The 15,856-nt window shown below is 53.6% G+C and overlaps 3 protein-coding genes across 3 annotated transcripts; 2 read left to right on the top strand and 1 right to left on the bottom strand.

The window, feature by feature from the left end:
* A1O1_03398 (uncharacterized protein) lies at positions 1-2,609 on the bottom strand (the record flags this gene model as incomplete). Its single annotated transcript, XM_007724303.1, has 2 exons — positions 1-2,126; positions 2,180-2,609. The coding sequence occupies 2 exons, from the start codon at positions 2,607-2,609 to the stop codon at positions 1-3; spliced, it is 2,556 nt and encodes an 851-aa protein (XP_007722493.1).
* A 5,500-nt stretch (positions 2,610-8,109) lies between these two features.
* A1O1_03397 (uncharacterized protein) lies at positions 8,110-13,102 on the top strand (the record flags this gene model as incomplete). Its single annotated transcript, XM_007724302.1, has 2 exons — positions 8,110-12,501; positions 12,569-13,102. The coding sequence occupies 2 exons, from the start codon at positions 8,110-8,112 to the stop codon at positions 13,100-13,102; spliced, it is 4,926 nt and encodes a 1,641-aa protein (XP_007722492.1).
* Positions 13,103-15,290: 2,188 nt separating this feature from the next.
* On the top strand, positions 15,291-15,773 carry A1O1_03396 (uncharacterized protein; the record flags this gene model as incomplete). Its single annotated transcript, XM_007724301.1, has 1 exon — positions 15,291-15,773. The coding sequence occupies one exon, from the start codon at positions 15,291-15,293 to the stop codon at positions 15,771-15,773; it is 483 nt and encodes a 160-aa protein (XP_007722491.1).
* Between the last annotated feature and the right edge of the window lie 83 nt (positions 15,774-15,856).

The following is a 15,856-nucleotide window of genomic DNA, read 5'->3' as shown; positions in this document are numbered from 1 at the left end:
TCACCACTCAGCTCGAACATCCAAATCAAGATCCAAGTCACCAGTGATGTCCAGCGACTGTTCAGCATAGCCTGACGCGGTCTGTCGCTCATCCAACCCTGCAAGTCGATCCAAGAAAGACAGTTCGTCGTTGATAACGTGGTCATTGCCATCAAACCCGTTCAGCCACTGCACGTGCAGGTCGAGGCCGTCTTCACCAGCCAAATGCGACTCTGTCTCGCCCTCGGCATTGAACAGAGACTCGAAATCACTCTTCCTTGGCTCATCGACACCATCTCCATCGCTCTGGCCGTGCTTAGGATCCTCTGCCAGATCCTGAGGCGAAGCTGCCGCTCCGTCTGTCGCATGAGAATGGTGGCTTACATCTGAGCCTGGTGGGGTATACGCCGCCACCAGCTTCCGTTCCGCAGGTGCTAATGTGGAATGTGAAAGCAGCATACTCGCCGTCTGCATGGCCTCTGGGGGTGGCGTCAGAAGCAATGGGGAGACCGAGTGTGGTTCAGAACCAGCCACTGTGCTTCTGCTCGAACACTTCCCAGGGGGTAAACGTGGAGCAGCAAAGGATGGTGTCCCCAGTTGCGCGTTGGTCTTCCGGATTGCCGCATCGAGGAAAGAGAAGGCAAAGTCGGCAGACGCATACATCTCCCGCAGCCGTTGCAGAGCTTGCATGCACATTTGAAACTTGCGTACACTTGCTTGTCGGATGGAGGCGTCCGTGGACTTGATGTCAAGCAAATGTATGATGAGGGCGGGAAGAAGGCAGGTGACCCCGGTGTTGGGTAAGTATCGAATCTGGTCATTGACAAACAGCTCCTGGTACATGTCGGTGATGTCGTTGGCAGCTTCGCGTACCTTCTTCTTGGAAAGCTTTCGCAATTCGGGCGCAATGACGACGTCGGGTGCGGACGGCAGAATCTGTGGTCGATGTAATGCGCTGATGACGGTGAGGTAGACGCCCGTCAGCAAGGCGCGGTGCACGTTGACCACCTCTCCGTCAGTGTTGCTTGTCCGTTCGTGAGAGGCGGGAGATAAGAAGCGAAGGTTGCGAGGAAGCCCGTTGTACCAGCTCTCCAGTTCCCTGTCACACCTGATCACATCGCGTGGATCAGCTGCCGACCTGTTAGGGACCAGTCGCATGGTTGTCTCTTGCGTGGCGCCAATCTTGTGGCCCAGGGTCGAATACTGGACGGCGAGAACTTGGCTGATCCATACGCACAGCTCAGCCAAGGCTATGCACATTCTGGCCAATGTGACACGCTTCGAGGTGTCCTTGACCAAGGGACAACCTCCCAGCGTCCGCGTCAGTTCTACAGGTAATGCTTCGACTTCGAAGTCGGACAGCTCTAGCATCGAGACGCCACACTCCCCCTCGGTAATCCTCATGGGACGCCGCATGCCAATGGCAAGCAATCGGTCTCGCATGTAAAGCGACCACCAGATACGTTTCCACAGGCGGCGTTGCCGCATGCTCATGGAGGTTGCATCGGAGGTATTGCAGTTGAGACCAATGGTCCGCGCAACAGAAATGCCCACGCCCAGCCAGTGCCAGACATCCTTTGGGTCGTCCGGGCTATCGTACCAGTATGTCATCAACAGAATAGCCTGTACCAGGACGACGCGGTCAAGTTCGTAATCCAAGTCGTAGAGGTGTCTGATCTTCTGGAAGAAGGACTTGCGGACCTCTTTGCGGGTCTCGTAGCCTTGTGCGACCAAATACCGCATGTCCACGTAAGCGGTTCCGGCGAACATGACTGCCTGGAACAGTAGGAGACTGATGGCATTGGCGGGCTCATTCTTCTCGATTGCGGCCAAGAAATCCTTGAGATCAATTATTGGAAGATAAGGATGCACATACTGCACGTAGCAGCGAAGCAATTCATTGCGGAATCCTGCATCTGGGATGCTAAAGGCTCCTTTCTTCTGCAGGTATTCGAGATCCTCTGTCATGATCCGCGGTGGGATAGGCTGAATATACTGTGGTAGAGCAATCTCCGGTCGACGGGACGGCTGGGGGGAATATGACAAGCGGGCCGGCAACTGAAGGTGCGTTGGAAGAGCCCTGGAGCTCATGGCTGACATCCTCCTGGATCGCTCCTCCGCAGTGATACGGTGGCCTTGCGTTTGGTCTGCAGAGTCACCGTCAGTCAAAAAGCATGTCTGGGAAGTAGGGCGACCCTACAGAGCATGTGTGGGCTGTGATGGTTGAGCTCAAACTCCAAAGCATGACTTTGATTGTGCTCGGACTGGTCAACGACCGGATCCAAGTCGACCAGCCAGTCAACGTTGTCGAATATAGGGAATTCAGGTAGGTCGTTCTTTTCCTCCTTTACAGAAGAGCCGCGGGAAGAGTGGTGGAACTTGTCTCCATCTGCATGTGACTTCCTTCGTCGTTTCCCTTCCGTGACCACACACTCTACCTCGTCCAGTCTGCAGTTGGTGCAAGGGACGCCGCTCTCGACCACATCACATCGGACTTTTCGGGAACGGCAGCAATGACAGGCCTTAGAAGCTCTTCGCTTGACCGTCCTTCCGCCCATAGGCATACCTGCCACCGACACTTTCCTCTTCAAGGTGTTCTGCATGTTGTCAACCTTTGCCGTCGTCGCCATGTGGAGGGCACAAGCCGAAGTGTGACCAGCGAAGCGTTCGACTTGAGAAACTGCCCAAGAAGGGATACGAGCAGAAGATTGAGAAGCACTGCGGCCGGGGGAACTCCACGAGAAATACAGTCGCATGGGTGGGGACAGGATCCGAGCGCGGGTGCTTTGGATATCCATGGGGAAGCGTACACGGTAGACCGGGTCCGACTTAACCCCAAGTCATGGGGGTCCATTAGCGCGACAAGCTTAATGACGGGCAAGGCCTTTCGAGATATTTCCCGCCTTATACTCTGGACCCCGAAATTGACCTGGTTCCTTGTTGACGCCGAGTCTGGGGGCATCCAGGTAGCAGTGAGATAGATGTCTTCCAGAGGCGGGCGTATATGGTTGTAGGCAATGACTGCTCAAGTCCGCAAGGAACAATCACTTCTCAGGAATTCGAAGGCTGAGATTGCTGGCGGAGCGTGCCCGAGACACACGTGGAGACCTCGGCCATGAGAGCGATATCCCCGCCAAACAGGGGCCCCGGTCCCCAGATTACTGGTCGAGCGGTCCCGCCAGACTGTTCTTGCCAGGACTGAAAACTTTTCCCGTTGGCCGACGGAGCCTTCGTTCTGATCGGGCTATGTGCCGATTATCCTGAAAGGCGAAAACGGCCCCTTCACGCGACGCTGTGGCGTCCGAACACAGTGCCTTTCGATCCGGTGGCCTCGCGAGGTCCGGCGAGCCCGGACCATGAAGCAGCACCGTGCCCGTCTCGTCCACCTTGCGCTTCAGGTTTGCTGCTTCTGAGCTTTGGCGACCACAATTCTGCTAGTTTCACCAAAACCCCGCAGCTGGGAGGTAGCCGTTGGGAAGGAGACGGAGAGGCATGGGCACGAAATCCTGTGGTCTTGTTTAGCCTGCGTCGAGGGTGTGCCGTGGTGGATCATGTCTCCTCTCATACGTACCCTCTGTAAGTCTGGGGTTGAGTCGAACCAGACACAGCCCACCCAACAACACCACACCCCGCGTCTAGGCGAAGAAGAGACTTTCTCGAGAGAACAATAGCGTCGACAAGACTTCTCGATCCTTGTTTTCGAGAGACAGTTGGGGGATCTTGGCACGTTTAGCGATCTCATAAGATATCGTAGGACAAGTATTGGACGGTTCTGCCGGCCAGTAACCGTTGAGCCGAGCAGTCGATTAGCGTTCGCCAGGCCGTGCAAAGGTGAGAACTTGAAGTCTGGAGAACTTGAAGGGTGCGCTGCGCTTACGAGCGGGGAAGAGAACGATAGGACGAGTCAGAGGCTTTTGACTCGGTCGACGCCATTGCTGAATGTGATTCGGCTCCCATCTCCAAGTTGCAAGTTGACTCGCCATGTTCGAGTCGAGGAGGTGGGCAGACACCAGTGGATAGAATCACCGGTCCCCAACCACGAACTTGAACCCGTGCTGTAACTTGGCGCTGCCTGGTGATAAATGGTGTGCAAAAGCCAGCTGTTGATTGAGTTCGATGCAGAGGACACGGATAAGCATATCCTGCAACATTGTTGGTGCAGCCTGAACCCTAGTAGAACGCCAGCTTCTAATTGTCCTCCTAATTGAACCACTGCGGGTTGGAGTAAGGGCTGAGTGTACCTATTAGCCTTGCCGCCTTGGGACGAACACAGCGTTGTAGGGTCTTCAACCAGAATGCCAGGAACTTTCAAGTTGTGTACTGTGATGCGTACCTCTTATGCTACTCTGCTACCCAGCAAGAGGTACTACCTACCATGAAGACTAAGTGGCACCGCCGAATCTTAATAGGGGCACCCTTCAGACCTTTAATAGGCAGTAGGTACTCCTAAGGATAAGCGACACACCTGCATCAACCTCAGGCGCCACCTACTCTGTAAAGGTGACTCCCCACTGCATGTTATTATTACCTTAGATGTAGGTGCACCTACCGCCTATCATTGAAGTTTTGAAGGGCGCCCTACCAAGATCTGGCGTTGCCACTTATTTATTATCTTGTAGGGTGGCTTACGACCTACCAGGTAGGTGCGTCCCTATCTCCCTCTTCAACATATCGATAGCCTTCTACAACCTCAAACACAATGAGTATCACCGGATACAACAACTACTCGTACAATCCGGTATCTGGTTCGGAGACAGGTATCGAGAAACACTCGCTTGCATAATTCGATACGTTGATATCTTCAATCGCCTGACATCCTATACTGTCCTCCCTCTTGCCTGCGCCCTATATATCAGTTTTTACCACAAGAACGTCTGCGGACAATACACTCTCTCGAGACGTGCGGGTTACTGTATCTGGGCGGTCAAATAAGCCATTCTTCTTCAAGCTATAGAGAAGTTCGTACGAAACGAGGCATGCAAAGAACTGACTAAGAAGCACTATACTTTGATATGGTCTCATGTCTCGAGCTGGCTTATCACCCATCTTGTTATGAATCGGGTGGGAGCCCCGAATGTAACAAATCATTAACTACAGGCCTTGACTTCCGAGCCATAAGTACCTAGAATTCAAGTCCTTTTTGCCAGGGTCACCCCCTGATGGACGTGGGCCTGTTCGTGACACATCTCTCCTCCTGGGATTACTAGAGGGGGATTACGACCATGAAAAAGGGGGGAAGGAAGACCAGATTTTGCAATGACATGGATGTCGAGGAGGGAGATGTTTACTGAAGTCGACGGCTTGCAGTGGAAATTGCCGTGCATCAACGACGAGCTTCCGAGCATTTGTGCACAGCCTTCGCGAGCAGGGAGTCGATATGTCGCATCTCCCATGTCTCAGTCTCGCGGAGCTACGCTGTTCTCGTGGGTTTCGAGAGCTACCTCCGCACTCGAAGTAAGAAAGACAGGTTCAGCCATCTAGCAGCTTGAGGCTCAGGAACGACAAGTACGCGAAAGGAAGGCTGAGAAAATGTTTCCAGCAAGGCTGTCTCGGGCAATAGGCAGCCTGCTACTACGACGCCACAACGCAACTAACGATACAGGGACGAAAGTTGAAACAGATCGGCTCCCAGGAACAGGGCCGGAGGATGGTGTGTACCTGCGCCAGAAGGACGGCGATGAGGGTTGACATGGAAGGCGTCGACATGAGGAGCCGGTCATGGCTGTCGGCTGGCAGAAGCTTGTGTTGTTCTTTCCCTCCGACTTCTAGTAGTATTTACAGCCTCAATGCAAGCCTAAGGTAGCTTCTCAGATCCAGCTCCTTGCATCTCGGGGGCAGCATGCTCCCCCAGTACTGGTGTAGTCTCACCAACGAAGTGGCCAGACAAGCGGGTGACCGCGGGTACCTGCTTGCTTGCTCAACCCAGGCTGGCTCTTCCAGACGTATGTGGCGGCAGGGGCTTTGGGACAAGCACGACAGTCCCTCCTGGTTTGGGAGTGGTCGAGAGTACCTAGGTACAGAGGTATATCTTGACGCTGTGATTGACGAAATTGATGAGGTCGCGATCATCAGGGCAATGATGAAAGAGATGTTCCATCGCGGGGTACCATGTACGTACTATTGTCTCCAGGTGATGTCAAGCTGCAGCAGGCTACCTGGTGGCCACCAAAAAGTTGGCGAGATCCCTGAACCCAAGGATCGACTGTTGACATGATGGGTGGCTTCAAGTTCAAGTGTTAGGTAGGGACTCGGGGGAAGGATTGGTTGACATTGACCGGCGTCAGACTGCGGTCCGTCTTAGAATTGTGGGTTGGGAGTCGAAGTGCAGTCAGTGCAGTGGCTGCGGTGCAACCAGCAACCAGCAACAAGGTGCGCCCCTCGATCTACGAGTCACTCTTTTCTTCCTCTCTCTCTCTCTCAAGCCACCTGCACCCACCATAATGAATCGGGCCACGCGTTTCAACTCCATCCACCATCCACCATCCACCATCCACCATCCGACAGTGACAGCCTTCGGCCCGTTGGTCCCTCTCTTCGACTATCTGTGGCTGGTGATCTGGCTTCGTTGTTTGCATCATCATCCTCATCACCCTCATCATCCAGACGGCATTCGGCCCGGCAAGCTTTCATCTCAGACAGACGAGGGCTCTAGTCTCTCAATGGCGGCAGCCCCTATTCGGTTCGTTCGCCTACACTTTCTTCGACTTGACGGTGATCCCAGTACAAAGTATCCCATCATGGACGAAGAGTGGGTCACAGCCTCACCTACCAGATACCCTCGACGGTCAAGGATGCGAATCATGGTCTGTCTCAGGAAGACCGCAGTCTCGCCTGTCTAGAATAGCTGAAGCTGTTCCAGTAGGGAAAAAAGAATGTAGGTCCGCTTGGGACATGCACCCGGGCGACTGCAGACCTTCTCTTAATATGACAACGTGTAAGAGATGGGACAATGCATCAACATTGAGCGGTTTGCTACAGACGCCCGATCCATTGTGGACAAAGCTCCAAAAACCGGTTCTACATCCAGTGTCCACACCTCCCTCGTGGTGCGGCGGTGCGATCGATCAACGTTCCCGCTTCATTGTGCTCAAGCCACATTCAGCCAACCGCTCGGGAATACCGCTTGCCACCCGGACTCGATTTCCCATCACGTTGTTTGCTACCCACCCCGGACCCTTGCAGACATGTTGGAAATATTTCGTTCGTCAATACCTTTTTCCTAGAATGGCTGATTTCTCGACATTGCAAGGTCGACAACGCAAACTTCCGAATGCCGCTTTCATTGCACTGTCTGCAGCTATCCCCAGAATGTGCCCAATCCAGCCAGGCGGATGCTGAAACGACTGGCCAAGCAAGCGGTCAGCCTTTTCGCTCAGAGGAAGCGACTGACATCAGCTTCTCCATTGGCTAACATTTAGATCCTTGTTGGGTCTGGGGAAGACCCTGTCGTTCGGCCACGAAAGAGACATGCTCTTCCCTGTCGCTGTTTCGCCCGTTTGCAATTCCCATTCGCGATTGACCCTTTCTACCTCGATCGCTGATTCAGATTGGCTTGACTCCCTGTACCCTCTAAACCATCTCCTCATCTCTTCTTTCCTGTCATTCGATGAAGGCTCCCTTGGGTCCATTCTCCATCCAAGCTTTCTGTGCCACATTCCTGCCATCAAGAGCTCTCCATCCTCCGCTCTGACGCAATGGCAATTGCCTTGCAACCAAGTTGATGGTCAGCCACAGTAAGGCACCGGCTGTGTCATGGCCAGAAAACTTCTGGTACATCTCACAACAAGGTAGGGAACGATGGGCAGTGACGTAGGGACATTTCACATCCTACTAGACCAGATATACCTGCCCGTTCGACGCGTCGTCCTTCTTTTTCTACCATTACAAGTCCATCCTACTCAAAACTAATACCCTGAATTTGTACAATATATCAAAAGAAAAAGAACGCCGCGCAGCTTGAGGTTCAGAGCAGCGCCCATTCACGAAGTTGTGTGTTTGAGCTAGCTGATGACAAGCAACCGACTTTCATCGGCCTCATACGCGTATTATTCATTTCCCCCCACACCTAGTCGAGGAACACCTTCATCCAAGAAGTCTAGCCCAGAGACGGTCAGAAGCTACAAGAGCACCATGCCATCACCAGCAGCAGGCAGATCGGGCAATCCCGAGACTCCCACAAAGACTGGCAAGAGTCCTCAATCATCATCTACTTCCAAGCTTACAGGTCAAGAATCCCGAAAGCCAAACACACCAGCAAGCGGTCGGAAACCGCCCAAGTTAGGCGCTTCGAAGGCTACCCCCAAGAAGCCTACAGACACGCCGAAACCATCCGAGGAGCCCGAGGATGTCAAGGGAAAGGCCGAAGAGGTAGAAGAAGACACTCCTCCACAGATCAGCATGAAAGACACCGAAGAGCCTGGCGGAAAGGTAAGTCAGCCAGGCCACGACACCGGGGCCGAGAGCACTTCGGTTGCCGACACCAGCGAACTCTCCGAAGCAAACCCTGAACCGGTACCTGATAGCGACGAGGAGGAGACGGAGGAGGCCGAAGGCGGCAAGGACGGTGCCAAAGACGAAGGTACCGACGAAGGCGAGGAGACGGAAGAGCCAGTCCAGGAAACCGAGGATGACGCCGCCGAGGAAGCCGAGGACGAGGCCGAAGGGAAAGGATCTGGCGCCTTGGGCGGTGTCAAATCTGCCGTTGGAGCAGCCAATGGCGCTGGGAAGAAGGTTGCTGGGCGAGTGGGCGGTGCCAAGGACACGGCGACTGGTGCTGCGCAGAAGGTCTCGCAAGGTGACGTCGAAGAAGCCGCAGAAGACACTGCTGGTGATGCGAAAGACACCGTCGAAGATACCGCCGGCGATGCGAAAGAGGCTGCAGCGGAGACTGTCGAGGATGCCAAAGACACCGTCGAAGATACCGCCGGCGATGCGAAAGAGGCTGCAGCGGAGACTGCCGAGGACACCAAAGATACCGCCGAAGATACTGTCGCCGATACAAAGGATGCTGCTGAGGATGCTACCGAAGGAGCCAAGGAGACAACAGAGGATGCAGTTGAAGATGCCCCCAAGCCTGATGAAGCGCCTGATGTGGGCGAAGCTGCTGAGGGCGCCAAAGACACTGCGGAGGACGCAGTTGACGGGGTCGAGGATACCGCCGAAGGAGCCACCGACGACCTACCTGTCGACCTATCGGTTCTCAAAGGCCTGACAGTCAACGAAGACGGCGAAATTCTCGACAAGTCTGGCAACCCAATCGGCAAACTGGCTGAAGGCGACCCGGCGGATTTGGAAGGCTACGAGATCGCAGATGACGGCGAAATCCTCGATGAGGATGGCGACGTTGTCGGTCGTGCCACCGTTCTTCCCGATAAGGCCAAAGAGCTCGCCGACGGAGCTGCCGACGAAGCTGGCGAAGCGGTCGAGGGCGCCGATGAGGAAGTCGATGGCGTCAAAGACACGGCAGAGGATGCGGGTGAGGCTGTCGATGGTGTCGAAGAGGCTGCAGAAGATGCAGTGGAGACATATCTTCCTGAGCTCAGTGTCCTCGAAGGTCTGGAGGTTCAGGAGAATGGTGACATCTTGGACAAAGAAGGAAACGTCCTCGGCCACATCACCGAAGGCGACCCTGCAGATCTGGCTGGCATGGTTCTCAACGCTGACGGCGAGATTCTTGACGAGGACGGTGATCCAGTCGGCCGCGCCGAAACTTTGCCTCAACCAGTAGAGAAAGCTGCCGAAGACGTGGAGGCACAACTTCCCGGTCTTGATGTGCTCGATGGTCTGGAGGTTCAGGAAGACGGTGCCATCAAAGACAAAGACGGCAACACCTTGGGAAAGATTACCGAGGGTGATCCCGCCGACCTCGTTGGCAAAACGCTCAATGCCGAAGGAGAAGTTCTCGATGAGGACGGTGATGTGATTGGTCGTGCAGAAGTCGTTCCCGAGGCTGCCGAGGCTCTCGAAGGCGCGGAAGATGCCAAACCTGAGTTTGTCCAAGAAGCCCTGGACAAAGTTGACGGCATTCAAGAGCAACTGAAACCTAACCTCACCATTGTCGAAGGAAAGAAACTCAACAAGAAGGGTACTATTCTTGACGAGGAAGGCGAGGTGCTGGCCAAATTGGTGGAAGGAGATCCCAAAGACTGCGCCGGCAAAGTGCCGAACGAAAATGGTGAGATCCTCGACGATGAAGGCAATGTCATTGGCCGCGTGGAGGTGGTCGAAGGTGAAGCTGCCGAGGAAGCGATGAAGGAACTTCATCCTGAACTTGTCGACCAGCTTGAAGAGGCCCAAAAGGCTGCCGAGGAGGCTGAAAAGGAAGCAGAGAAGCAAGCAGACGAGGCTGGTGACGCTGCTGATGTTGCCGAGCAAGCAGCCGACACAGCCGAAGGTGCCGCCGACGAGGCCAAAGATGCAGCTGACCAGGCCGGAGCTCCTGACTTCGCTCAATTGGAAGGTCTGAGAGTCAACAAAAAGGGCGAGGTTATCAACGAGGATGGCGATCCTATCGCCAAACTTGCGGATGGGTTCGACATTGAAGCTGCCCGCGGCAAGAAGATCAATGAGAAGGGAGAAATCTTCGATAAGGATGGAAATCTCGTTGGCAAGGTCGAGTTCCTCCCTGAAGCCATTGAAGAGGGTCTCGTCCAAGTCATCGAGGAAGCCAAAGATGAAGGTCCAGACGTCTCGATATTGGAAGGCCTCAAGGTGAACAAGAAGGGTCTAGTTCTTAATGAAGACGGCGATCCCATTGCCGAGCTCAAAGAGGGTGACCTTGCGGCCGTTGCCGGTAAGAAGCTCAATGACAAAGGCGAAATCCTGGACAAAGATGGAAACGTGATTGGCAAGGTCGAGATGATCGTTCCAGAGGCCGAAGAAGAGGGCGAGGAGGAGACTCCCGAAGAGGCCGACGATGGCTTGCCTCCACTGTCCATCCTGGAAGGCCTCAAAGTCAACAAAGCCGGCAAGCTAGTCGACAGTGACGGTAACATCGTTGGCGAACTTGTCGAGGGCGATGCCAAGAAGCTCTGGAAGGCTGGCACCGCTTGTGATGACCAAGGCCAATTCTGGGATACCAAAGGTCACGTCATCGGCCGGGCGAAAACACTACCGCAGGAAGAAAATGACGGTGAAGGCGAATTTGCAGGCTTGGAAGGTCTCACCGTCGTCGCTGACGGCTGGATCGAAGACGAAAATGGCAACAGAGTCGGCCGCATTGTCGAAGGAGATGCTAAGAAGCTCGTTGGTCGCGCTGTGGATGAGGATGGCGACATCATCGACAAGAAGGGCAACGTTGTCGGCCACGCCGAGCGGTATGAAGAGCCTGAGGCCGAACCGGAGCCCGAACCAGAGGCAGCTGATCTTTCCGAGCTGAAAGGTCTCAAGGTCAACAAACAAGGTAACGTCATTGGTCCGGATGGGGTCCCTGTCGGTCGCCTTGTTGAAGGCAATCCCAAAGAGCTTGCTGGGCGTCCGATTGACGAGAATGGTCAAATCTGGAATGACCAAGGCAAAATTGTCGGACGCTGTGAACTCATTCCGCCCGAGGAGCGAGAAGCGAAGCCTGAAGGTCCGTTTGCTGGCCTGGAAGGTGTGGTCGTCGTCAAAGACGGTCTCGTCGAGGATCACGAAGGCAATGTCGTTGGTAAGGTTGTCGAAGGTGACTGGAAGAAACTCATCGGCCGTGCCGTGGATGAAGACGGCGATATCATCGACAAGTACGGCAACGTCAAAGGTCATGCCGAACCGTACGAGATTCCAGAAGAGGTCGTCGAGGAAGAAGACTTGTCTAGCCTTGCTGGCAAGGTGGTGAACAAGGCTGGCAAGGTCGTCGACGAACATGGAACCATCTTTGGAGAAGTCGCCGAGGGCGAAGTCAAGAATCTGATCGGCTGCAAGGTCGACGGCAAAGGCCAGATCTGGAGCAACGACGGCAAAGTCATCGGGCGTGCTAAACTCCTTGAAGGCGGTGGTGGCGCCCGTGCTGAAGGACCATTCTCCAACTTTGAATCGACCATTGTTTCCAAGGATGGACTGGTCAAGGATGCTAACGGAGATGTTGTTGGCCGTGTCATTGAAGGCGATCCAAAGAAGTTGGTGGGCCGCCATGTCGACGATGAGGGTGACATTATCGACAAGAACGGCAATGTCATCGGTAAAGCTGAACGATGGGAGCCCGAGGAGAAGGAACGGGAAGTTTCTCCCATGGCAGGCCTGCGTGTCAACAAAGAGGGCGAAGTTCGTGACCGCAACGGCGATGTCATTGGCAAACTGACCGAAGGCAATCTTCTGGCTTGTGTCGGCAAAGAGATCAACGACAACGGGTACGTTGTCGACCAAGACGGCAACAAGCTGGGTGAATGTACTCTGCTTGAGAACATCCCGGAAGAAGAGGCCGAGGAAGAGATGACGCCAGAACAGCTCAAGGAGGAGGAAGAACGAGAAGTTGCCAAAAAGATTGGGAACATTGTCAACCAGACCATCGAGAAGATGGAGCCGATTTGCAATCAAATCACAGAGGTAAGCATATAGTCACACAATCCGGCTTTGTTGAGTGCGGTTATACTGACATTATCATTCTTTCCAGCACATTGAGAAAGCAGACCGCACCCCTCGCGAGGAACTCGACGAAGAAGCTCTGGTCAATGCCGTCAAACCACTCATCGAAGAAGGCGGCAAGATCCTGGGCGAATGCAACGGCGCCATCCGCGGTCTCGACCCAGACGGCCACATCGCCGCTCAGGCGAAAGCACGCGCTGCCTCCGGCGAAGCCAGCCCAGAAGAGCATCGTGTCGCTGAAGGACTCAAGGAACTCACCAGTCAAGTGGTCAAGACCATCGACAACGCCAAGAAGCGCATCTCTGACATGCCACATGCGAAGAAGAAGCTCAACCCGCTTTGGGGACTGCTCACCGAACCTCTCTTCCAGATCATCGCTGCCGTCGGCTTGTTGTTGTCCGGCGTCCTGGGTCTTGTGGGCAAACTGCTCAACGGTCTCGGATTGGGCGGTCTGGTCAATGGTCTGCTCGGTGGTCTAGGTGTAGGCAAGTTGTTGGATGGAATGGGCCTGGGCAGTATCGCCGAAAGCCTTGGTCTTGGAGGTGGAAAGAAGAAGAAATAAACAGCTGGTCACCGAGACAGACAGAATCCAATGAGGATTTGAATGAGCTACATGATGCTGAGATTGTCACCAACTGTTATGGCATGGTCCGGATTGAATGGTTTGATATGATATTGGGATGATGTATTGCTATTGTTTGTCTGTCACGACTCAAGTTCTTCCCTCAGCGAAATGTCCGTCACAGCGATGTCCCAGATATCGGAGCTGCTGCGTAGGGCAACATGGATGGACACCTGGTTGGCCCCTGTCCCTGACAGCGCTGTTCTGGACACCTGTGATTGGATTTCCCAGCCGAGAAGTGTGTCTTGGGTTGGCATATGGGAGATCTATCTACATGTGGCTACTATTTGGTTATTGGGCAGGCATCTATATGTACATTAATGATATTTCCTTTGTTACGGATTTGAAAAAGAATTGTCTTGTAACTTGGACACTACATTGAGTAGTTGTTGAAATGATTTTGCCTCCAGCCTTGTTCTCTGTTATTCTTCGTTCCTCGTGTTTATCCCTGCAAGAGGGATGTGGTGCTGCATTTGATGAACCATTAAGGTCACTGGAGTGGTCACCGGAGTAGTCATTGCCATGTTCGGTGCAGACACCCCAGCCTCGTCACGCAGCCTCGTCGCCAAGGGCTGAACCACCGGATCACAGGTTTTAGTATACCTATAAATCAGGTTTAGTAACTTACTACCATATGAATCACATTGACACAATTCCTACCAACAATTCCCCAGTGGTGAGGTCAGGACAAGACCGATTCGCACACCCTGGGGCAGTTCCTGACCGGGCTCAGCGGTACAAGCAAGCTGCTGCTGAGGACTCCGCCGAGTAAGGCCCATTGCTTGATGACACTTGACACTCGTCCTCTCGAGTCCAAGTCCCTCTCAAGTTGGTGTAGGCATCGGATCCTGGGTTCGCCTCTACCTGCCAGAGGCTTGAGCAGACCGGAGGTCAAAGGACCTGACGAACCGACCGAGAAAAATCCCCTTCCTGCGACTGGGGGGTTTCCCTCGACTTGAACCTCTACCACCTAGCGTGTGGTAGGGCTTCGGATCAGAGTTTTTGGAATTTGGACTTTTTTGGTAGATGGGAGAGAGATTCTTTTTTGGTTTTGGGGTTTCATCTGTAGTGTGTGTGTGTGTGTGTGTGTGTGTGTGTGGCCAAGCTTTGTGTGTGCGTACTTACCTTTCACTGTATTCTGTTGTGTTGTGACTCTGTTGGTGCCTGGGTGCCTGTTGTTGTTACTGGGTGAACCAGTGAACCAGAAGGAGATGTAAACTGGATGCCTCAGGCATAACGGATATATGGCCTGGGAGGCCTCCGTCCGCCGATACCTAACTTAAAAGTCAGAACAGCCACCGTCATGGTCGTATCGATGATTCTATTCTTATTCTCATTCTCATCTTGGGAGAATAGATGATGAAGCTGAAAGCGACAGGACGTTCGTGTTTATATCAACGTCTTCAATTTCATCAGGAAGGTTCGCCGAGCACCGCTCAACCTCATTCCATGCTGACCCTGCATTGTACATTCCGTTCTGACCAGACATGATTGTTGGACACACCACACAGCTTTCGACATAGTCTGATTACATACAGCAGCAGGTCACAGTCCTAGAAGCGGCCACGAGGCAACAGAGGAAGTATGATATCTGGCATTCTATGAGAGAGAGACCTTGATCCATATCTTGTCCATCCCAGACGACGCACTCCCAACCAGTTTCACGTATATCACAGCTGGCGCTTTCAGGTCTCCTTGTCTACAAGGCTGGCAAGAGCTCTAACACCTCCAGAACTTGTCAATGTCGGCAAGATGCCTTCTGCGCCAACATGGATGATGCTAAGACAAGCACATCTATCGATCGAGCTACCTCGAATCTCAAACCCGTTGGATGAATTCGCAAGTCGACCATGTTCATAAGCTGCTCGGAAGACTGAACAGCATCATTACCAGTTACTGCACACTCCACGTTCCAACGATGCGCTTGACGGACCCTATTCAGCTTGCGCCGGAGGATCTGGCCATAGCTGTCGCAGAGATAGCAGCAATAGCTCAGTCATCTTTGACGATGACACCGTCGGGCCAGCTGAGGTTTAATGCAGTTCCTGCTGAAGAGGCTCGCAAGTGGTAAGAATCGGGTGTTGCGGCCGATCTTCGACTCGAATTTAGACACCCTCGGAGTTCGGACATGCGTAAAGATGGTCAAGGTGATGGCAATGCCATCGTCCGGTATGAACATCTAGTCATCCGAGACTTGGTTCTGCTGCCGTTGCCGCTCACCAAGGCAGAGGGTGCGAAGTGTGACGGTCGCATCGTGGATCATGTCGTGCTCAAATACAATCCGGTGACGACTTATGAGAAGGGATGTTCGTTGGCAACCGACGAGATAGATATCGCTGCAACGCCAATTGAAATTCCAACTTCAGCCCATAGAAAGTTGCATGGATACTGGAATGCTAGGGTCGAAGAAGCGCTCGACTCGCACTTCTCTGGTCTTTGTTGTTTCGAGGTTCGAGAACTGGCTACCTTGGCTCCGTCGCATCTGCGCAGAGGCATCGCCAACAAACTTCTCGCCTGGATCTTTCTTGTGAGCAGACGAATAGATGTGTCTGTTGTGCTGGCGGCTACTCCGCTGGGATATCCCTTTTACCTCCAACTTGGTTTCTGCTAATTTGGCAAAGAAAAGGGTTTTGTGGAGTGTAATTTGGCTGATTGGGGAGGGAATGGTATACACAGGCACATCCTTACGATCAG

The sequence above is a fragment of the Capronia coronata genome (assembly GCF_000585585.1).
Source record: "Capronia coronata CBS 617.96 chromosome Unknown acBCG-supercont1.3, whole genome shotgun sequence".
NCBI lineage: Eukaryota > Fungi > Ascomycota > Eurotiomycetes > Chaetothyriales > Herpotrichiellaceae > Capronia > Capronia coronata.
The sequence above is the reverse complement of the archived record's forward strand: the minus strand, read 5'-3'. Positions and strand labels throughout refer to the sequence as shown.